The sequence below is a fragment of the Vespa mandarinia genome, chromosome 2 (genome assembly GCF_050613455.1).
Source record: "Vespa mandarinia isolate Hongniang chromosome 2, ASM5061345v1, whole genome shotgun sequence".
NCBI classification, from domain to species: Eukaryota; Metazoa; Arthropoda; class Insecta; order Hymenoptera; family Vespidae; genus Vespa; species Vespa mandarinia.
The window spans coordinates 6,866,462-6,889,886 of NC_140811.1; the positions used below are offsets into that span (position 1 = coordinate 6,866,462).

General features: G+C 29.4%; 5 protein-coding genes across 14 annotated transcripts; all 5 read right to left on the minus strand.

Moving 5' to 3' along the window:
- Positions 1-180: 180 nt before the first annotated feature.
- Positions 181-2,802, minus strand: SCOT (Succinyl-CoA:3-ketoacid CoA transferase). The gene is made up of 7 exons (XM_035861299.2): positions 2,362-2,802; positions 1,905-2,285; positions 1,410-1,835; positions 1,229-1,337; positions 906-1,122; positions 622-833; positions 181-546 (listed from the first exon to the last, which is right to left on the minus strand). The coding sequence occupies exons 1-7, from the start codon at positions 2,449-2,451 to the stop codon at positions 359-361; spliced, it is 1,623 nt and encodes a 540-aa protein (XP_035717192.2). The 5' UTR covers positions 2,452-2,802; the 3' UTR covers positions 181-358.
- Positions 2,803-3,081: 279 nt separating this feature from the next.
- kermit (PDZ domain-containing protein GIPC-like protein kermit) lies at positions 3,082-6,006 on the minus strand. 2 transcript variants are annotated; one of them, XM_035861720.2, is made up of 7 exons: positions 5,814-6,006; positions 5,286-5,732; positions 4,877-5,205; positions 4,336-4,432; positions 3,854-4,239; positions 3,677-3,758; positions 3,082-3,599 (listed from the first exon to the last, which is right to left on the minus strand). In XM_035861720.2, exons 3-7 carry the CDS (start codon positions 5,195-5,197, stop codon positions 3,442-3,444), a joined length of 1,044 nt encoding a protein of 347 aa, XP_035717613.1. In that variant the 5' UTR covers positions 5,198-5,205; positions 5,286-5,732; positions 5,814-6,006; the 3' UTR covers positions 3,082-3,441. The 2 variants fall into 2 exon arrangements, with proteins under 2 accessions (XP_035717613.1, XP_035717611.1); XM_035861718.2 differs by lacking the exon at positions 5,286-5,732 and having other exon boundaries at positions 5,814-6,005.
- Positions 6,007-6,834: 828 nt separating this feature from the next.
- On the minus strand, positions 6,835-9,539 carry shams (glucoside xylosyltransferase 1 shams). Of its 3 annotated transcripts, none has more exons than XM_035861717.2 (3): positions 9,414-9,539; positions 8,055-8,415; positions 6,837-7,974 (listed from the first exon to the last, which is right to left on the minus strand). In XM_035861717.2, exons 2-3 carry the CDS (start codon positions 8,346-8,348, stop codon positions 7,318-7,320), a joined length of 951 nt encoding a protein of 316 aa, XP_035717610.1. In that variant the 5' UTR covers positions 8,349-8,415; positions 9,414-9,539; the 3' UTR covers positions 6,837-7,317. The 3 variants fall into 3 exon arrangements, with proteins under 3 accessions (XP_035717608.1, XP_035717610.1, XP_085511250.1); XM_085655124.1 differs by lacking the exon at positions 9,414-9,539 and adding an exon at positions 8,703-8,986; XM_035861715.2 differs by lacking the exon at positions 9,414-9,539 and having other exon boundaries at positions 6,835-7,974; positions 8,055-8,986.
- Keap1 (kelch like ECH associated protein 1) lies at positions 9,529-12,904 on the minus strand. 5 transcript variants are annotated; one of them, XM_035861712.2, is made up of 7 exons: positions 12,779-12,904; positions 11,538-11,840; positions 11,298-11,462; positions 10,548-11,215; positions 10,201-10,449; positions 9,829-10,127; positions 9,529-9,735 (listed from the first exon to the last, which is right to left on the minus strand). In XM_035861712.2, exons 2-7 carry the CDS (start codon positions 11,826-11,828, stop codon positions 9,548-9,550), a joined length of 1,860 nt encoding a protein of 619 aa, XP_035717605.1. In that variant the 5' UTR covers positions 11,829-11,840; positions 12,779-12,904; the 3' UTR covers positions 9,529-9,547. The 5 variants fall into 5 exon arrangements, with proteins under 5 accessions (XP_035717605.1, XP_085511243.1, XP_035717603.1 ...); XM_085655117.1 differs by having other exon boundaries at positions 10,548-11,170; positions 12,451-12,882; XM_035861710.2 differs by having other exon boundaries at positions 12,451-12,881.
- Positions 12,905-13,468: 564 nt separating this feature from the next.
- Positions 13,469-23,201, minus strand: LOC118439723 (uncharacterized). 3 transcript variants are annotated; one of them, XM_035861706.2, is made up of 9 exons: positions 22,997-23,201; positions 22,059-22,596; positions 20,971-21,983; positions 20,040-20,907; positions 19,574-19,923; positions 19,126-19,498; positions 18,988-19,058; positions 17,955-18,911; positions 13,469-17,879 (listed from the first exon to the last, which is right to left on the minus strand). In XM_035861706.2, exons 2-8 carry the CDS (start codon positions 22,518-22,520, stop codon positions 17,972-17,974), a joined length of 4,077 nt encoding a protein of 1,358 aa, XP_035717599.2. In that variant the 5' UTR covers positions 22,521-22,596; positions 22,997-23,201; the 3' UTR covers positions 13,469-17,879; positions 17,955-17,971. The 3 variants fall into 3 exon arrangements, with proteins under 3 accessions (XP_035717599.2, XP_035717601.2, XP_035717598.2); XM_035861708.2 differs by having other exon boundaries at positions 13,469-18,911; positions 18,988-19,055; XM_035861705.2 differs by having other exon boundaries at positions 13,469-18,911.
- Between the last annotated feature and the right edge of the window lie 224 nt (positions 23,202-23,425).

A 23,425-nucleotide genomic window follows, 5' to 3' on the forward strand; every position in this document is an offset into this window, starting at 1 on the left:
TGCATTATTTATATTTTATGGAAAAGATAGATTGCTTTTAAATATACACTACTTTCAAGTATATCAATTATAATTATATTACAATGTTTATTATTTATAAAGTATGAATAATCCTATGTATATATATATATAACAATATGTAATAATTATAAAATTATAGCTTTAATTTTTTTATATATATAATAAAAATTTTAATTCCTCTTTGGATGCGTTAAATTTATCTTCTTTTTTAATTTTATTTTAATTTTATCATTCGTTTATTTTTATAAAATCTTAATTTATGTATAATCACGATTATGCTTTTTTATGATTTATACTTGAAATTCATGTAAAACATTCTTCATAAAATAATTGCTATTCATTGTTCATTTACTTCTATTTGTTGCATCTCTTTAAGATCATCAGCTACAGAAAATTCACAACCAGTAGAACTAACAATATCACTTATATCTACATTTGCAGCAATTTCAATTAGTTTTAAACCTTCTCCTTGAATGACTTCAAAGACAGCCAAATCTGTGATAATTAAATTAACACACCGCTGACCTATAATTAAGAAAGAATGTTATTTTTGTTTTATCCAAACAGATATAAAAATAAAATAAGATATAATAATATTACCTGTTAAAGGTAAGGTACAATTTTTTACAATTTTAGGTCTACCATCACGCGCCTTGTGTTCCATAGTGACAACAACTTTTGTATGTGGGGAAGAAACAAGATCCATAGCACCACCCATTCCTTTAACCATTGTTCCTGGTATCATCCAATTTGCTAAATCTCCATTTTCAGATACTTGCATACCACCAAGTATTGTTAAGTTTATGTGACCTCTACAATGAAAGAAACGGAATAATGAAGCAAAATGAATCAATTATGTCAGTTAAAATAATACATATATATACCCGCGAATCATAGCAAAACTTTCATCACTACTGAAGAACGAAGCTCCAGGTAACACTGTTACTGTTTCTTTTCCAGCATTGATAAGATCAGCATCAACATCCTGTTCATCAGGATAAGATCCAAGACCAAGAATTCCGTTTTCTGAGTGTAATGTTACTTTTACATCTTTAGGGATGTAATTACTAGCCAACATTGGAATGCCAATACCAAGATTAGCTGTACATAATTTCATCTTATAAAAAAGTTATTTTTAATATGTATATTAAAAGAAATAAAATTTTATGATAAAATAATCTTTCTAAACACACATATAAAATCTTACCATACATTCCATCTTTAAATTCTATTGCAGCACGTCGTATAATTCTTTCTCTTGCTTTGCTAGCAGGAGTTACTTTTTTTGGTTTAATGCTTTGGTTAGTTAAACGTTTCTAAACGTTTCAAACAAAATAACTTTTATTAATAAATAAAAATACCATTAAAATATACACAGATGTTCTTACCTCAATAGGTTTTTCATAAATTGGACCTTTTACAATTCTATCAACAAAAATTCCTGGTAAATGAATATGATCAGGATCTAATTGACCAATTTCTACAATTTCTTCCACTTCTGCTATTGCTACCTTAGCAGCTTTGCACATAGTTGGATTAAAATTTCTTGCTGATTTTCTAAAAATTAAATTTCCAGCAGGATCAGCTTTCCATGCTTTTACAAGAGCAAAATCTCCAGTAATAGCAGTTTCTAAAACATAATTTCTCTCATCAAACTGATTAGTACTTTTTGGCTCTCCTGAGATTTCTGCATTCCCATTTTTATCATATTTTATAATAACATTTCCTTCTTGTATTATGGTTCCTAAAGCAGTAGGTGTATAAAATGCAGGAATGCCAGCACCACCTGCTCGCACACGTTCTGCTAATGTACCCTTGAAAACAAAACGACGATCAAAAATTGAAGAATAAATGTTTGTAGGCATATAATGAACTTAGATTACCTGAGGCGTTAATTCAACTTCCAATTGTCCACTCAAATATTGTTTTTCAAATTCAGAATTTTCACCAACATACGAAGCTATCATTCTTTTAATTCTTTGTTCTTTTATTAATTTACCTATTCCAGCATTTTCTGTTCCTGGATTATTTGAAACTACTGTTAATTGCTTTGTTCCTTTCTTTAATAGAGCAGATATAAGATTTTCTGGTATTCCACAAAGTCCAAAACCACCAACCAGAAGTTTTGCACCATCATGTATATCAGATATAACTTCATCTACACTATTAAAAACTTTTCCTTTTCCTACAGGTGGTATTAACCTTTGAATTTCTTCTTCCACTATAGGAATATTAGCTTTAACAGAAAAGTTGAATGCACATATCTACAAAATAAAATTTTATAGAATTAAATTTTTAAGTATGATCTTACAATGACAATACAATTTTTGAGTTACATACCTTCGAAATCTTAAAATTTTTGTATAAGTTACAAAAACGTGAATTAATCCTTATAAATGTAGTACTAGCTTTATTTATTGTAAAAGCCATATTTTAGATTTTAGTAATAAACAAATATTATTGATTCCTTCACTTCTAATAAGTGTAAAAACTGTTTTATTCGTAGCCTTATTTGTGAATGATCTTATTCGTGAATTTAATATCACCGCTGTAAAGACTGAATAATACTAAATCGCACATGAGAATATATTACAGATTTAATTAATAAAATATATGTCCTTTCATATTGCACGAGCGATAAATAAAGCTGTTGTAAAATCGAACAAATTTAGAATGGACTTTCTAAAATTATCTCAATTTTTTAAATATTCATAACCATAAATAATATACTTATTTTTCTCACTGTATTATCTACCAAAATATCTATACAATCCTCCATTTTAGCGCATGCGCACATCGACGTGCATATTTAAAAAAATATATTTTATAAGTGACATTATCTAATATCATATGTACGTAATTATCCAATTTATTTGACAATTATATATGATAAATATTGGATATTTATTTACATTAAATTATTTTCATTCTTTTTTTGCAGATATTCTTTTACACAAAGAAATTATTTGAAAAAAGATATTTTTATTTTTATATAGTGTATTTTATTAAAAGATGTAAGAAACAATTTTTATTGATTGTAATAAATATCACATTTCAGAAAACGATATAGAGAAATTTTATTGAACAATTGAGTTTTACAATGAATAACCTTTTATCGATAAGGTATATACAGACATGCCAATATGATTATTGCATATGAATCATAGCATATCGGCAGACAATGAGACATGAAGAAAATTCTCTCTCAAGTATTGTTTACGTAGAAATGATGATGATTATAAAGTGCATTATGCAATATATGTAATATAATACAGTTCTCTGTACAGCTTAATTTACGTAATACAAACGTTAAATGTTATTATACAAAAAAAAATATCTTCTATACGTTAATACATTTCTCGTACAAATTCTTCCAAATTTTTATTTTGGAAGTATTTATTTAATGATTATATTTTTACATTATCGATGTCGTCTAGCTCTAGCGTCGGTAACTGCCCCCCACAATTCAATGACAAAATCATCTGTAAATCCGAAAGCTTCCAAATCAGAATTATCTATCGCTTCAGCAAAATCAATGCTGTTGAATTTACCTTCGGCAAGTTCCCAAATTTGCGTAGCTACGAAAAAAGTAATTTATTCACAGTAAAATGATATTATTAAACTGTAAACGTTATTATATTTATCATGTATTTACCTAATTCAGTATCGTAAATTCCCATGAAATTTTCTAATATTGTATTGATTTTTTCTATTGCAATCGTTGCAATATCATCTACCTGATAACAAAGATTATGAATAAAAATTGATTGTATACAAGAAGTTAACTTTGATTATCACGTGAAAAAAGTTATATTTAAAAAATAGTACTTACTACAGTCTGTACAACTTGAGCACTTCCATCTGCTTTAAACCTTAATGTTTCCTTACCGGAACCGTAACCAGACTTTTTCCCTTTTTTCAAATCTCCTCGTGGTCCAATATTTCCAAAGCCGGTTTTTTGTGGCTCAATTAATCTTAAGATAAACGTTGTTCCCTTGGGTATATCCTTTAACATTTTGGCTACATCAAAGTGTCTTTTACCAACCAAACTCACTGAATCGATTTTCTCGATATGATCGCCGACCTCTATGACTTTTATTTTATCTATTACGGATCCTTCCTTTATACGTTTTATAAAAGCGTACCCAGCTCCATTATCAGTAATAGTAAGTCCCAAAGCAACATCCGTTTTCATTAATTCGATTTCTTTGGGTCTGCCTAAGAAAAAGCGATGATACAAAATTGAAAACATTATCCTTTTTTTTGGGTCTTTATTATATCTTACATTCGAAATTTCGTAAGGTCGATATAAACCTTTTCTGTGTGCATATATGAAATCACCCACACCGATTTGACCGCCTAGTAATTCAGACATTTCCACCTTATATGTGTTCAACGTGCAAAAAAGAATCTGAAAAAAAAACAATTATATATATTTATTGTCATATATCTCACAATACATTTATAATAATACGAGAAAAATTCGTAATATAGAACTGGAATTGAATATGAAATATAGGTTGTATTGAACGATCAAAAAATTAAAAGTTCTATACTCTACTTTCAATATAAATGCCTATAGTTTTAGAAGGGGACACGTTCGTTATGTCGAGGTATGTTACGGTCCGTGAGTAACGTTTCCTGCATCCGGTACATATCTCCAATTCATTTATTTCATTGTTATATTCATTGTTTTTCATTTTATATAAATCTATTCAAGTTCGATTAATTTTCCGTAACTTCTATTTTATATAAGATAATGTGCAAAACGAAGGATTCGAAAAATAGAAAAAGTATACACCATATGTGTTGTTATTGTTTTTTTTTCTACAAAATAAATAAAAAATAAACTCACTTCTTCCGATGGAATATCATAACATTCGGCTATCTTTTGATAAAGTTCCCTGACATTACTGAATCCAGATATAAGGCCCGTGGGACTGCCATGTGCCAATTGACAATGGAAAACCAATGGTGACTGAGAAACTCGTTGCAAACGATGTTCTTGCGATTGGCGAGAAATATTGCCTTCTCTACTATTCGTTCCGTTCATACCGGCGTTCTCGTGATCGTTATCACTGGTTTGCTGATTACGCTGACGATGCTGATGGATACCGTTAATTTTCTTCTCGCTCAACGGCGGACTTGTTGGGGCACGCACTTTGAAAAGTGGCATACTCAGTTCTAAATTATAAAAAGAAAATAAACGATACATAGTTATTTCCAAGATAAAATATTGATATGAAAAAGAATATTGATCGAACCATATCGCAAATATACCAATGATCCTTGGACGTAAATATTTTAATATTTGTCTATCTTCAAACGAATAAATGTTATTTATTAGGATATATATATGATAAAATTATATCAATGCAATTAAAACAATTAATTTGATGTATTCTTTAAATAGTAAGCCTTTATCTTCGATATTACTTATCTTAAATATGTTTCATTACAATTTTTCAAACAGAGCGATAAGTTACAATGTGTAAGCAGCAATATTACTTATGATTTTTTATTTTTCATTTCTATCTTAAAAGTAGATAGTAATAGAATATGGAGAACTAGGTTTTTTCTTTTTTTTTTAATTCGAAGTTCGTTGACCGCCTAAAACGCGATAGATGAAAATCACGAAAATGGCGAACTCTCGGTGGGTCCCACTTGCTTCCGCTCAAAACAATAATTCTCACGTATATGTGACACGTCACCTAAAATATTGGTAGTACTCATTCGGTCGCTTATACTATAAATCATATAAATCGATAATATTTAATTTATATAATACTTACTTTTTTTATTATCTTCAACAAGAGATTATTTGCTAAAAAGTTATTTGCTAAAAACACAAAGAATACACTTATGCGCCTTTTACATTAAAAATTATAAAACGGATGAAGAACGAATGCACAACGATGGCGCGAATACAACGCGAGAATAACGCAGGTACCATAACGTTCATACATACGATCGCATGAGTTTGCCGTAGTATCGAGAGGAAAGTTTTTCGTTCGTCACTTTCCGTACCTTATCGTTCATTCTTCCCCCTCTTTTCCCACAATTCACCTCTTGAATTATCTTCATCTCTCTTTCTTTCTCTACTTGCATTCCCTTTTTTTCTACTTTCTTAATTTCTTTTTCTCTCTCTCTTTCTCGTTCTCTTACTGTTTCCCCTTCTCTTACTATTTATCATTTGTATATACAAATATACCTCACTTCATACAACGCATTCCTGGATATCAAATATAGCTCAAAAAAATAATATTATAGGTATCTATTTCCAAAAATAGGAAAAAAGATAAAAAAGAGGAAGATTTTAAATTTTATATTATTTATCACTTATTTTATCTTAAGTATGCATAAATGCTGATAAGATTTCTAGCGTAATACTTTGAAATTGTTAATCGATAATGATTAAAGGACATCTATACTGATCTCTCTATCATGTCGTTGTCATGTGGAGATATGAAGTATATATATTATATCGATGTTAGATTTCGATCGAGATTTTCAGGTTATTCTTTGATATTTGATATAAATGAGATTATTTAACCCACCGTAAATATTATAGTTAACTGTAGTTTTAAGTTTCAGTCAAATCTAATGAGTTATGTGTTAAATTTTAATTAATATAATAAGAGAAGAAAAACTGCTTAATAAGATATGAATTTATTATTTGTTATATAATTTGTTTTATAAATGACGAAAATTGTATAATGTAGACGATGTTGAAATATAAATATTGTATGTATAATAATATTATTTAACATACCACATTAAATACTTATCTATCCAATAACCAATGTTGGAGAATGGTAGATACAAATGCACTTTAGTATTAATACTAAAAGTGATAAAAGGCGTAATTAGAATAGATTATAATATATGTACTAATAAAATGGATGAAAAAGAATATCAAGAGAATTCAGTCTTATTTTATAAGTTAATATAAGACATATCAATATTTTAAATATAAACTATGTTACGAATAATTGCTTATGACTACACCTACTAAGTGTACATGTATGTATCTCATTCAAATATCTATTATTTAAAATTAAAATTCTTCCTATGTTTTTCATTATGTAAAACTATGTAAAAATCACTAATAATGGCACAAGAATACAGCATTGAAACTCAATATTCCACGTATTATTGCTATCTTACGTACATATTTCAATAGGCATTTAGATAAATTCGAATATTGTTAAAAAGAGTATCTCAAAATTTCAGTTATATTCTGGTTACATAGGATGAAGTATCTATATATACAAATTCCATTATTATTATGTAACTTTAAACATTTTTGCTTAAATGTAATTCAGGTTGTATAAGAAATGCCTTCCATACTTTGCCGCAATTAGACTTATCTTCCAATGTCAAATAATTTTTCATTGGTACAAATAAATAATCATATGGATCTGTATTCAATTGATACTCTTGCATGGATCTGTATACAGCTTTAAATGGTGGTTGTTTCTGCGAATGAAACATGCCTCGAGATCCATGCAATACTAAAGCACCATGTTTCTCTGCTTCTGTACAGACTGACATATACATGCAATGATCAGGTCTGTAATTAAATCTACATGGATAAACATAAAGCTTTTCTGGATAATAATGGAATATTATATTTATAATATCTTGATCTCCCCATGTTATCTTTAATTTATATTCCTTATGAATGGGCACAACATAATTTGTCCATCTGAACTGTCTCATTCTTGTTAAATTCATTAACATAACACCAGAGTTCACTCCCAATTTTCCATAATATGGATGTTTAGCAAATCGATTATACCAGCCAGTATTGGGGTCCTCATGTTCTGGACTTAAAGCAGCTAATTGGTTGGAATTCATCTTTTTAAATTCATCCCATATTTTTTCTGGTGGAGCTAAAAATAATGTATCTGTATCCATATATAAAACTGCGTCTGTATTGTTTAAGACAGTCTGAAATATATAATATATTTATTATATGAAACTCATTCTTAATTTCATTTCATTAGATAATAAAGTATAGATATACTAACTGGTAAAAATAATCGTTGAGCAGCACAAGGTTTAAACAATTTTTTCCATATTCCTGGATCATTTCCTTCAGGGAATGTTATAGATCTTATTACGAAGTCAAATGTTTTATTAGAAATAAGTTTCCATTCTGATAACTTTTCATTAAATGCCGGTATCAAGTTATTTTCTGTTATTATTATAAATTGCAGTGATGTATTTGTAAAAACTAATGCTGATTTAAGCATAGTCAAGGATTCATCTAATCTATCTCCACAGACTACAACACATATAGTTACTTCTCTGGTCACAGGCATATTTATTTTTTTCTTCGATAAAGAATATGACAATTTTTCTTTCTTGTGCTCATCATATATCTTACTTCTAAAATTTGTAGTTAGATTTAGTAATATTACCAAAACAGTTAGTGTGAGGCACAAAAAAAATAATTTGTAAATTGACTTCATTGCAACTTTTTTTTCTAAAATTCAAATTAATAATAAAATTTTCGCTCATTATTATTAATTAACATTATTTTGTCATTCTACATAGTATCTTAAATCTTTCTAAATACTATTAATAATATTAACTTATTCATTAATTCTTGACTGTATTGGCTTCAATTACCACATTTTCTAACCTCACAATTATTAGAAAACGACAATAATTACATTTCTTTTCACAAAACGCAGCTAAAGTAATAATTTATATATTGAATAAAATAAAATTTTGCCACTATTGTTCGCATATTTTGTTTTGCTTTTATAATCATTGTAGCCAAACATACAACATATGTAAATCTGTTAGTAATAATCACTAATGCTATTGGTCTTGTCAACACATCAATCTATCGAGACATCTATCGTATACTTTTCTTTACTAAGAAAAGATTTTTTACTACTTTCTTTTCAATATAATACAATCAACGATGATATACTTATATCAAAAACGAAAATGAATGAATGAGAAAAATATATCTTGTCTTAAATTAGATTTGAATTCAACTAACTAAAATCATGCTAACCAATTGAAATTTCTAAAAACTGTTTAACTTTATAATTAAATCATAATTAAAGAAGTATGTGAATAATGAAAATTTTCTAAAATGGTGTATTTATAATATATGTACAATATGTTAAATACAAAGTCATTTCTAATTTATATTATAAAAACGATTTTATTACAACTGAATCTATCTTAATGGACGTTACGAATCTGTTTACATGATTTATATATTAAATATGATCATTTGGGCTTTCAGATTAAATCTTGGCCTTTATTATTGATTATAGATCTTAGGAACTAGATCAACTTAATGATATTACCGAAAATACATATATCAGTCTAGTTGTGTACAAGTATTCATTCTTCTATCAAATTACCTTTAATCAATTATATTTCTATTTTCTCCTTTCCTATTTTCTACATTGACCTTTCATGATCTTCACTTCAATGAGTTTATTTTTTTTTGCTGGCTTATTCATATATAAATTAGTATTAAAATTATATAATTATATCATAACGGACCTCCATGTAAGGTTATATTATGATCTAAATAATCACAATGTATCGGACATAAATGATAAGACACAGCACTTGCATGACCAGACCTTCCAAATATCATATCTACTCCCTGTTCCCATTGATCCTTAACAGGGTCATAAATTTCAACAATCTTTAAAAATGATGATCCATCATAACCTCCTAAAAAATAAACATTCCTATATTTAAATATTCATTTGTAAGAAAATATTTATTCAGAGTTTTGAGTAATATCATAATCACAATAACACATACCCATTGCATATAATTTTCCATCAAGGACTGTAACACTTAATGCACTGCGTGCTATAGAAACATTATTAACATAGTCCCATACATCTCGTTCTGTATCATATCTTTCAACTGACTTTAATTGACACGATCCATCATATCCACCTATCACATATATATACTGGCCCAAACTAGCAACTCCTGCTCCTGAACGACTACATTTCATAGGTGAAACCATTGTCCATTCATCATTTTCAGGATGATAGCATTCTACAGAATTAAGTCTATTCTTTCCATCAAAGCCACCAATCGCATAAAGTAATCTGTTATTATAAATTAGGATTTTATATAAATTTCTAGGATTTTATAATATTAGATAACTTAAGATATTATTACCTATTAACAACTGCTACACCAACACCTAATCTTTTGACATGCATAGGCTTTACATTACTCCAAATATCTTGATCAGGATCATAACACTCTACACTATTATGATATTCTGCACCAGCACTGCCACCTACCGCATATAATAATCCATCCATAACAGCAACTCCAAGCCGATTTCTTGGAACTGACATTGGACTACAAGTTCTCCATTGATCTGTCAATGGGTTGTATCGATCTACCCAGTCACAGTCATATCTAAAATTTACCCCATCTTCTTGAAATTCATGTACCATTCATTCTTGTCATTTTAAAAATCAATAAATTTCTTTATTTCTTTATATTGAATTACTAACCTGGTTTCAGGCGTATTATTCCTACCACCAACAGCATAAAACATGCCTTTTAAAAATGCTCCTCCTAAACCAGAACGTGGAAATATGAGTTTTGCATGTGTGGTCCATGTCTTATCATCTGCATTATATCCTTCTAAAACATCTAAAGAATGTTGTAAAAATCCACCTGCTATATAAATTACCCTTGGTGTATTGGGTGTTCTTTCTTTCACTACTGGTTTCTTATGAAGTGTCAAGTCTTTAAATATTTGAGCAAGATATTCACGACATGCAGGCACTTTCTTCAGAACATCACAATTTTTCATTTGATCACGTAAAAAATTTGGTGTAAGATATTGACAACGTACGGCTTGTAATATATGCTCCATTTTAGGACCTCTTGCTTCTTCATTATATTTCACCCATTTTAAAACTGCGTTATAAACTTCTCTTTCTTCTTGGACATTGAGTTCATCTTTTCGTACCAACGATACTAATTGCATGGCAGAAAGTTGTAAGAATTCTTCTTCTTGACATATCTGGTTAAAATGTTGTACGATAAATTGGTTTGCTTTGTGATATAAGTTTTGACAACCATGCTGTTCTGCAAAATTTGCAATTCCAATTGCATTTGTAGGATCCAACTGTCTTTCCAAAAATACAGAACATGCATCTATTACATTACTAACCTACATAATATATATACGTTTATATAATTAGATGATATTATTAATTCAATTATTCATAGATTCAGAATAATATTATCTTTACTTGAAACATTGTAGCAGCAGATAATAAAGAACACACAGTTATTTCTGTTACACTTATTTGACCAGTATACATAAAACACATTAAGCGAGCCATGGCGGTTGGACAAACTCCTTGAAGCTTTACCCTTGTCATTTCACTTTCTTTTAATCCACCAGTAAACATTGCCTGTTAAAATTAATAAGCAAAGTTACTATGATTTATATATACATGACAAGAATACAGATTTATTAAGATTCCTACCTTAAAATATGGACTGGCAGCAGCTAAAATAACCTTATGAGCATGAAATAATTCTGTTCCTACTTCAAGTATGACATCAGTAAGCATATGATGACTTCTCATCATAAACATCATTTTCATAGCATCTTTAAGGTAATTGGTCATGTAAAATGTCATGTCTCCAAGATCTGCATGTGTAGATGAATTGTTAGAATTGTCACAGACACTTTCTTTTTCAGTTTGCATCGTTGATCCTAATCCATGTTTTTCACAAGTTTCTTTTTTCTGCTGATAATTTTCCTCTCCATCCATTAAAATTATAATCTATGATTAAATTAGAATATTAATAAATTATTCTACAACTTGATATTAAAATAATTACAACAAATAAATTTCCATAAATTATATTACTATCTTCAAAAAAAAAAAAAAAAACAGCGAATATGTGTGTGTGTATGTGTCGACATTAACGAAAAATCATAAGCAGTAGCGTACTTTCCTCGTCCTTCAAATTTTGTTATATGTTTTTAAACGATTTTTAGTATTACAATTATTTATATAGAGATTTGTATCTTTAATGTAAAATTATAATAGAGAAAAAATCTAAAATACTAAAGTGGAAAAATGTTCGTACATTTACTCTATACATTCGCGGTTATTTAAATGTGCAATTGAAAAAATATTGCTTGACGTATTAGATACAGATTTGAAAAAGGCATTAATAAAGAAAACAACGATAGTAGAACAAGATAGAATGGATTCGCTTTTTTATTTCTTTTATTCCATTAACAAGACAATGTCTTATTTATTCGATTGAAATGTAAACATCGGCTAATATTTAATATAATACACGATTACTTTTTCTAACGGAGGCTGCTTTTCTAAAAAATACCGAACATGTATTACGCGCGTTTGCAGTACTTCAAAGACTTACCAGGAAGTCTTATGTCTCAGAATAATCTTTGAGAATCACGATAGTATTCGTTAAAAAGATCGAAATAAGCTAGAAACATACAGAAAGGCGTTAGACATCAAACATATTTCGATCGGTCAGCAACGACTGATTGTATCGATGGTCGTATACGATGACGCAGGGATTAGACAACGTCGCGATCAGTCGCGATAGATGCGATGTCACTGAATGTGTCTGTTGTTTCAGATGTAGTATTTCCATGCGCACGTGTTACGGTGCGACGGATTTCGATCTCTCGCGATTGCGCTTCGTTACAGTTAAAACTTACAAATCTCTCTTTCTCTCTTACTTCTTAAAAAGCAGCGTCAGCGAGCATCGTTAAATGTCACGCACTACTTGGTTGTACTCATAGCTCCCGCCACTGTTTGTAAGAGCGTAAGAATATACGAAAGAAGCGCAATGGCATCGCGCAATTGTGCTTGTTCTTACGAATCACGTAGCAATCTTTCTCCCCTCCTTTTTTATTTACGAATAAGATAACTCCGTACTAATCTTGTGAAGATTTAAATTGTGTATTGATATATTATTATATTATAAATAAAAATGAACAATATTATTATCTTGATTGAATTTCTAACAAATACATAAATATAAGATAAATATAACTTATTTTTTTCGTTTTTTTTTCAAAACAACAAGCTTTCGTTGAATTCTTTTATCCAATAACGAAACAAAACGATTTCATTCTTCCCTTTCTTTGATCTTTGTAACTTAATGCGCGGTCAAAAGTCGACCATGAGAAGTTGAGAATGACATCGTGACGACTCTCACGGTGACTTGCAAAATTACTTTTCCGTTTATATCGATAGCATATAAATCAACGTGTACAGTATAGAACTAATGTAATAGCTTCTTCACATTTTTTTCTCTTTTATTCGTATTTGTCTTATATTCTCATTTGGAACCCAACTTATATCGTTAGATTGCATTAATATCTTCATTAAGAGTGTAGACATCGCTAGACATATATCAAGTGATATTTTTCTTAAAAAGTTTATTTTTCGTAAGGTTTTTCTTTTTCTTTTTTTTGTGTTCTACAATACTTTTGAACAAATCAATTATATTTACATTACGATACTCGGTTAATATTAAGCTATTCTTATATTTATTTAAATGTTACATTATATTGGAAGGGCATTGAAAAATAATATTTTCAGACAATATATTTATTCTTTAATAATATGGAGTTCTCGTCAACAATAACAGCGTTGTAATAAGTAGTAGTGTAATGTTAGTAGTAGTAGTATTAGTATTTTAGTGGTAGTAGTAATATAATAGTAGGCGTAACAAGAGAGACGAGGTAGGTTTTACTTGGAACTTAATCTAACAGAGTACGCCAACAAGTTAAATGCGATAAGAGGAACTTTATGCTATTCAATGTATCTTGCCAGTCATTTCTTTTTTAATAAATTGGCAGGTATCTTTAGCATTAGCAATCGATTTATTGTTTTTTCTTCTTTTATTTTTACTCGTTTATATTCGAAGTTTATTATTAAATATATATTTAAATATATTTTGTTATTTTAACAAAAATTTAATTATCGCAAATAAAACGTGAAGAGCAAAAATCATAAAACTTTCTAAAATGACAGATACATTGCACAGCAAACTTAGGTATTACGATCTTTTTAGACTTAAATCAATTTTATAACACGACTTTAAGAAAGAATCAAATTGAATCGTAAATGATATCGTAAATTATCTTTAACTTAATAAGTATAACATTACGAATAATATCCGAAAATAATATTAGGATTTTTATCTGTAAGATAAGATTTACAATATTAAACGCAAAATTACTACGCTCTAATACAATGTTGTAATCAGTTTTATCGATTGGAAACACATAGTTTGTCATTTGTAACATATTAAATAGAAAAAACCAAAAAGGAATTTCACTGATTTATTTAATGTGATGTTTCAAGTGTAATTATGATATTGTGAAAATATAATTTCGAATTGAAAAATTTCATTCATTTAGTAATAACAATCGCATGTGTTTCCCGCTTTATTATTTGATACTCATCATCCATTCGTTACATAATATTGATTGATAATTATCATTTGGCAAGATTTTAAAAACAATTTGAACATGCTTAAAAATGTGGCAGTGCGTCGTAGAATATAACAATCTTATTGCCATTTTGAGTGAATGGATATAATACCACAATTATTAGAGATACAGTTATAATATCCTCAATATCGCCTACTCATGCTGGCGTAGTTCTTCAACTGTTACATATATATGTGCGTACACGTGCGTTCGGGATAATCCCGCATAAATAGATATATTTATTTTTTTCTTTATTTTTTGTCTACAATTACTGAATTTTATTTTTCATTCTGATGTCTTAATATTTTATCTATTATCTCCATTTATTAATCCTATTTAGAGTTTGCCGAATAATAGATAATACAACAATAGATAAAGTTTAACTTGTACTCGTTTTTTTTTATTTTTTTGCAGAATACCTTATAAGACATGAAATTACAGGGAGAAAGACAAAGATAGATACAAGACTAAATAAATATTGTAAAAAGAAACAAAATTCTGTAGGGTATGTTTGTAAGACCGTACTTTCACTTTTGTACATTAAATAGGCCGACCTTCGAATATTATACATATCAACTGCATTCCTGCCAATTAATTATAAATTCTACAATTTATCGATAAGAAATATCAATCAAATAGGTACTTGTCACTCTTATCTTTGCAATATTTCCGAAATTATAAATGTCTTGTTGGCGCACAAAGATAGGGAGAATTCGGTTTAAAATTTAGTGCGATTGCGAGTTTGTTTAATTAGCAGGTAAAAGATGTATGCATATATTATGTGTTATACACAATATCTATTATGAATAAATAAATAAAAAAACATTTAATCGCATATCGCGCTAAATCGTGTCTAGAATCCTCTTATAAATCAATTATAGCTAAAATTAATAAATCTATTTTTGATTTTTTAGGCTTGGGTGGCTCAAAATTGACACCCTATATTTTTTTGATCGCTCATAATTGGGTTAAATACTATATAAATATTATATATTTGGAGTAATTCAATTTGGTTGGTAGAGATATTTTTTCTGAAGTTTCTATTTTGGGAAGCACTGAAAAATTAAGTTCCTTATCATTTCTTAGGATAAAGAAATTTCATTACCATTAATTATAATATGAACAAAATAAACGCATTATAATAATGTCCAGAGGATCTTAGATGAATATATTATGTCAACAATAAATAATGCGATCAATTAGTACATACTTTCATTCATTCCAGTCGTGTATTATTAACATGCAATTAAATAAAAATATACAACAGTTGTACACGACTACTACCAAATATCTAATGATAAAAGTTAAGGTGCAATTTCGTTTAACACCAGCCATTTCTTTTATCCATTCATTAAAATTCGTGCATCATACAATCGTAATAACTTACAATTTAAAATTTTCAGAATTTAATTAGTTCTAATATAACATCTAATTGAGAACTTTTAAACTAAATATCTATTTTCATATATTTAGTAATGGAGTATTTAAATTTCATATTATTTAGGTAAAGTATTGGGCGGATACGACTACTCCTAAGGCCTCGCTTATGAATCTTTTAAAATTAATTTTTTAATTTAATTTCGTATATACGCTCTATAGATCTAACAATAAGTTAAAATATTGAAGCAAACAAATTTATCTCCTTTATTTGATTCAAAAGATATCTACATAAGGATAATGTTCACACATTAGTGTGTAATAGTTTCTCAATTCCAATTACATTTCATGTACAATTCCTGTAGAGAAGAACATATTGGTACATATATCAGTGGTAATAGAAATAATAGATATATATTCTAATAAAATATAACCAAAAATTAAGATCATCATAGCACAGATACTTTTTTACAATAGATAATAAGTACTGATTATATTAGACATAAGTCTTAATATATATATATAACATAACTGTATGAAAGAGAATTATTAATATACTTATATTTTCACACAACATAGTTTATATTGCAAATATATATTTTGGTCCTCATATTATGTAATACATATATATCCTAATCTACATCATAATAAATTAATATCAAATTTATTTTTTATATAAGTGCATAATATCTCAAATTAGTAATAATTTATCATATTAGTAATGTATCATATTAGTAATAATTTACAACAGAATCTACATATATAAGCAAAATAAAAAAAAATATTAACTAAGAATAATATATACAATATGTGTCATCGTATTATTAAAAATCATTAACTTATATCATTTTTTTGAACTGGAATAAGTTCTTTAAAAAGTCACTGTGCTAGTTGACTATAAATTATATCTTATTTCATTTTTATTATCAGATTTGTGTTGACGCATGTACCAATAGAACTTCTCTTTTTTAAATAAATATTATTCATTCTTCTAATACTCCATCAAAACATATATAATAAGTATATGACTCGTTGCAACAAACACTTAACAATATTTCTTTATAGTATTAATCTACTTATTAGTTGCATTGCTACCTTCTCAAAATTAGAATAAATTTCTAGTGAAAATTTCTTGATCTTAAAATCTTTGGTGTAATGATTTCTTAGATACTTAATTTTTACGAACAATGTGATGATTGTATGATTAATTAAAGTCTCATTAGCCATTGATTTTTATAATCAACAAGCGCAATGATTGTAAGATTGATCATATATTTTAGTAAGTGGTCATTCTACGCCGGCAGTCCATTAAGTGAGTCTCTCTTTTCTTCAATCACAAGAATTATTAAGGTGGCAGTATGCAATCCAATTCAGCAAAATTCAATGGGACAGTGTTTCTCAACTTTTATAAATGTTTATTATTAATCTAGAAATTTGTGGGTTATTCCAATAAAATTGAAATTATCTGATAACTTCTGCACGATTTTATTCTAAGATTAAATATGCTGTATTAAAACCATATAATTTTTATCGTCATATATTATTTATTAATAATATTATTGGAATTATGATTACTATATCACTACTGAATAAAATTTTGTTTCTCTTTATGTTGCCACTGTACATGAAATGTTAGTTGAGAAATACTGTAAAGCACAATATCTAATACCATTGCAATTAAAAGAGAGACTCAACCAGGGTGACGGTTAATGTAGAGTTAAAATGCCAACAAGAAAATATTTTAATGTTTGTGTACATACTACTTATTAAGACGTTTCTACTCAAGTTTATAGCACTTTTTATCAGTTATATCTTATATTATCAATGTACATAACAAGGTATAGACAAACAAAGAAATTTCTTTGTTTGCAAATTTTGCTTTGTTATGTGACTCCTGACACGGCCTACTTTTTAGTCCTCCTGTAAACTGGCAGATTCTTCTATAAATTGACCTATAAATCTGATATTGCTTAAATCAATCAATGCCCCTCAGAGGCAACGATCTTCAAAGCTTGGTGCTTTCAAAATCTCTTACCATTAAATTTCAATCTATCAAGGAGGATGTAAATCGCGGTGATGAGCTCTGGCACTTAAAATCGCTTTCAGTTCTGATTCAAGTTGTTTTTTGGTTCGTTCGCTTACCGATCGACCGCCCACTATAGGTTGAGCAATTAATCTTGGCGACGGCAGATCTACCATTAGTTTTCCACTATCTCGATTTTCATGACTTCTGGCGCGGCGTATAGGTTTCTTAATAGGTAAAATTTCTTCCTGATCTTTATTATCATCTTCTGGACATTCAACAGATAGCGTTGTTTCCTGATTTAATGTGTATGTTGAACCACCACTAATAGCTTCTGATGATCTTGTTACATCCACAGTTCCAGAACCCCATTCACGAGATAATTTACGTCCTATAGCAGATGTTAATTCGCTATTTGGCGATAACAATGCAGCACCTTTCGAGGTATGATGAGTAGACGAATGAGGTGGTCTCAGAGTAGCAAATACTGGAAAAGATTGACCCCGTTTTGCTGGACTTCGAGAATACTTTGGCGTTGGTATTCCACCTGCAGATTCACCTTTCATAGAAGGAGTACCACCACTGGCTGAGTCACTTTTCGTTGACATCAAAGGTCTTAATGTTGCACTACCACCAAAATGAGATCCAAGGTGTGGTGGTGGAGAACCACCGTCACCATGGCTTAATCTACGACCTACAGTTTCCAACGGACTTCTAGCTCTGAGATTAGTGCTACTGAGAGTAAATTCCCTTGGTTTCATCATCGTTTCAAGGTTGACAGGAGATAACCCAAGCTGAGAACTATACAGATTGGTAGAACTTCTACTTTTTTCTGATCTCCTAGGGCTATGCATCAATGGACTTTTACTTCTACTTCTTTCTTTTCCTTTTGTTACTTTTTCTTCTTTTACTATTTTTACTGTTTCTGGTTCTTCGTGTACAATTTCTATTTTTTCTTCTTGTTGTACTCTATTAAAAAAAAGAAAGAAAGAACATTAAAATTAGTCCACATTACTAATTTAGCAACTGCAAGTAGATTAAATACCTTCGTATTTCTTGTATCATTTCAAAGAACTGAGCCTTACTTTTACGACGTCTACGTTGTTCATGTTCCTTCTGAAACAGGGATACTTAGTAGATACATAGAAACAAAACAAAAGTTCTTGTAAAAGTAAGAACTTACTCGTTTCACACTTTTTTGAAAAAGAGAAGCAATTTGTCCTTGTCTAACAGTATGTACTAATTCTCTTGCAGCATGATGTGGAGAAACCAACTCTACACAATTAATAAATCTGTACAGTTTTTGCGAAAAAAACATTACGTTACGACTACGCCAAATAGAATCTTCTGATCTATGCCTTAGCCTTGGTAATGTATATTTATAGAATAGATGCTCTCCAGCAAGAATAATAGCTCCTAATACAACACCCATCCCCAGAAGACAAAACACACCAGCTACAGAAGCCACGCCTAATGGTCGAGGCTGGCCACCTTGTTCAGGTTCTAGGCCTGTATCCATACCTTCCCGACCATGTATGCAAGGTAGTCCACCATACCTATAAATTTATCAAATATAGATAGAATCTCAATTTTCTATTATAATTAATATTATAGTAAATTTTAATAAATACCATTTTTCTTGTAAAATATCTAATAATCCATTGCTAGTATAATTTGCTATAACTTTTGAAATGCTTTCCTTAAGAGGATGACCCTTTGTAAGGGCAACAGCATATGTATCTTCATTAATAGTGTCACCAATTTTTTGCAAACGACAACCATCGTCAGTTGCACGATAATAATCTAAAATAGGTGTGTCTGCAATGAGTATATCTAAACTATCATTCCTTAATCTTTCAACACCTTCAGCAACATCTGATAATGAATAACGCGCCATATGTGACCATAGTTGAGGATTTGCTCTCTGTACATAATATTCAGCCGCAGATGCTCTTGGTGCACCCACTCTTTGTGATAACAACTGTAATTATAAAATATATACTTATATATTTTAATATATACTTTTTTCTATAAAGGATTAAACTTCATAACTTAGAAGACATCTTTGCAATTGTACAAGTTATTCTATATACTCACACTTTTATCATGATAATTGCTGACCGCAGAATGAAAAAAAAGGCCTGCGATAAGAGCAGCTATATTAGCTGTATATGAAGCTACAAAGATGACAGAAAATCCTCCCCAAATATTGATCAAAAACTTATTAGGCCACGATTTTGGAGCTTTGAAAGCTACCAGATGACCACATAAAAGTCCCCACATTACCCAAAGAGCAGAAGCTATTGAAAAATTTTTACTTCGTTGTCTACCCCATGGATTAAGACCAAATGGACTAAACCACTCATACAGTGCTACTGCTATTGCAGTCAAGTTTAATGAAGTGAATACGGCAATCCATAATTCTGTACTAAATGGAAAAAGGAATGCAAATAAGGGTATCTCTGATTTTAATTTTGGAGCTGTAAGAAAACTAACTCCACTAAAAAAATACGGTGTAGTAAAATCTACTGCTTCTGCTCTATGAGCAGATACACTCATTGCTGCGAAAGCCAATTGTGCACGTCCAGAAACTAATTCTCCCATTATACCATTCCATGTACCACTTCTGCCATTCCTTTTTCCAAACAAACCATCTTGAGCAACATACAAATCAAAACGAAATCCCAATTCACGTGCGACTAAGGACATCAAATCTATGCTTAATCCATAACAACACATAATGGTGTTTCCATGACGACAAATTAATCCTCTTAAACAAAGTCCTTCTTGTAATTTCGTAGCCATTGTAAACGGCGATGCTAGTGCAGTTACTATGCGGTATACTGGCATTCCAATACTTTCTCCACCTTGTTCAAGGTAGGCTGGAACAATACCACCACCTGGCCAAATTATTGTATCAAGACGAACTTCTTTTCCTCCTTTGATAGTACCCACTTTGGTCCATCTATACAAAAATTTTAATTTTAGACAAGCATTAAAATATTAATTAAGAAAGTATATTATAAACCTTAATTGAGTCTTATTTCCAGGATATCTCACTGCTTGCAAATTTAATAACTGAAATTCTGCCTTATCTTTAGAGATTTGACCCATCGACTTTTTTAATTTATGTGTTAATATCCTAGAAAAATTTTCTCTTACTTCATTTGTTAAAAATTTAGCATTTGGATGTGGAAAACATTCTGGGATAAAATGTTCTTTTAATTGAGATTCTCTAAGACGATTCATCTTTGGTTTTGTGTCAGAGAGTGTTTCATCCAATGCCTGTGATGTTTCTCTTAATATTCTAGATAATATGGTATCACCATTCATTATTCTTATACTGGAAGGTCTTAAGGCAAGCATTCCAACTGGCATGAAACTTTTAGAATTTAACTCCTTATCCATTATTCTAACTTCTTCATCATCAAAATTAAATGTTTTTTCTTCCCGTTTAGTTATGGTCCTCTCATTTTGCCATTTATATTCTTGCAATCTATGTATATCATTCGTTAAGCTTGGTAAAGAATTTAAAGGTAACTGATTTTCTGGTATAAGATTTACATTGCGCTCTAAGTTCTCTAATGGAGAAGAATTTCCATTCGTTGCTATTGATGCTCTTGAACTATGAACGATATGTGAACTAATTATATTTGGTTCATTAGGTCTTAATTCTGCTCTAAGATCTAACCAGAGCCATAAAAATCTTCCTGAAAGCATTTCAAATTTACTAGCCACTGTAAGTATTCTTCTTGCGTTGTTTAAATCACAACCCATCACTACGATTCCACCAGTACCCCCTTCAGCAGCTACTCTTCTTAATCTCATTATCAAGGTTTTGTCATTCGTTGGAAGATGAATGATTACTCTAGGTGTTAATACTGGTTGATTTGTTTGAAGAAGATGAGATACAGGAAGCAAAGTTGTATCAATCAATAGTGTAAATGCATGCCAATTAGCTCTGTGCATTAATGCAGCAGTTGCTGCACCAACTTCTTTAGAACTAGAACCTATACGACTTTCAAAAGAACCATAATTACCCTATAATAAAATACAAAGTAAATATACATTCTTATTATTTAATGCATGAAATTTAAATAATAGAGAATTGCTAACCTGACGAAGAAAATCACGATGAGCAAATGGTAACCATAAAGCTGGAAGATTCAAGGCAGTAGCAGCTGTAACAAGGAATCTAGCTGCTGAACCTCCACCTATTATAAGACTCAACACTGTTTTCCCACCTTCGATGTCTGTGCAAAACTTATTTAATAATGACAAAGAATATGATAAAGAATCTGTCAATGGTGTAATTCTTGCTTCAATATAAGATACTTCCATATCTGTCTGAGATGATGATTCTAATCTGGCTTCTTCCCATGATCTTTGAAAATCCATCTTATAGAGAGTTTGTGGTTGAGTTAGACATACCACTATACGCCATGATGAATAAGATGTTTTCAATCGAGCCTTTACAGCTCTGATAGATTTAGTAGCATCTACTTTATTAAATATTAACAAACTTGTTGAAAATCCCAAAAAAAGGAAAAATGCAATTCTTAAAGCTGACCCAGACATCTTCCTCGAGTGTTTTTTTTCCGTATATTTGGTTTCTTAATTTTTTTGATTCACATTATTAAAAGGAGGCTCTAATCTATGGATATAAAATTGATTATTAATAAATATATTTATAACATTTCTTTTCTGTAATATACTGTAGTATTATTTATATTAGAGAATATATATTAGATATTTATATATAATTTATAATTAAAGTTCATTAAAAAATTTAAACAGATTATTAATTATGAAAAAAGTAAGTGAAAATAACATTTAAGTAAGTTAGTAAGTTAGTAACAATAGTAAGTGAAATTAATATTAGAATATACTTCTAAATTAAATTTTTTAGATAAAATTTGATTTTATATTTAAATTTATTTAAATAATATAAAATCATTAATTTTACATTACTACAGAAAAATAAGATTTCTTGATCTATATATTTCGTTACTTAACGAATAATAATTTAACGATCATAATCAAAGATACTTTACCTTTCAGGAGGAAGATTTGTATCCGTTTTTGGTGGAGGTTTTAGGAGTACACGAAGATTGTTTCGTAAACGCCTCATAATAATTATTAATTAACTATATTTGCATCAAACGTCATAAAAGAATCTCAATTGGTCAGTATGGAAGACAGGAACCGTCACTTTTTCTTTACCAGATATTCTACCCTGTGCGTATCAGCCATTTTCAAGTAGCCCCTCCCTTTAAATTGCGACCCTATAGCGCACGCAAGCACTTCTACACACCCCTCTAGTGTACATGTACTATAATAGATATGTATAGATCAATTTATTATGTGATATTACATTCTTTTGATAAAAATCTTTATCAATAATATAATTTTTTATATAGGATAATAATGATATTTAATATCACTAAATTAATAAAATTAATGAAAGTTACTTTACTACAATT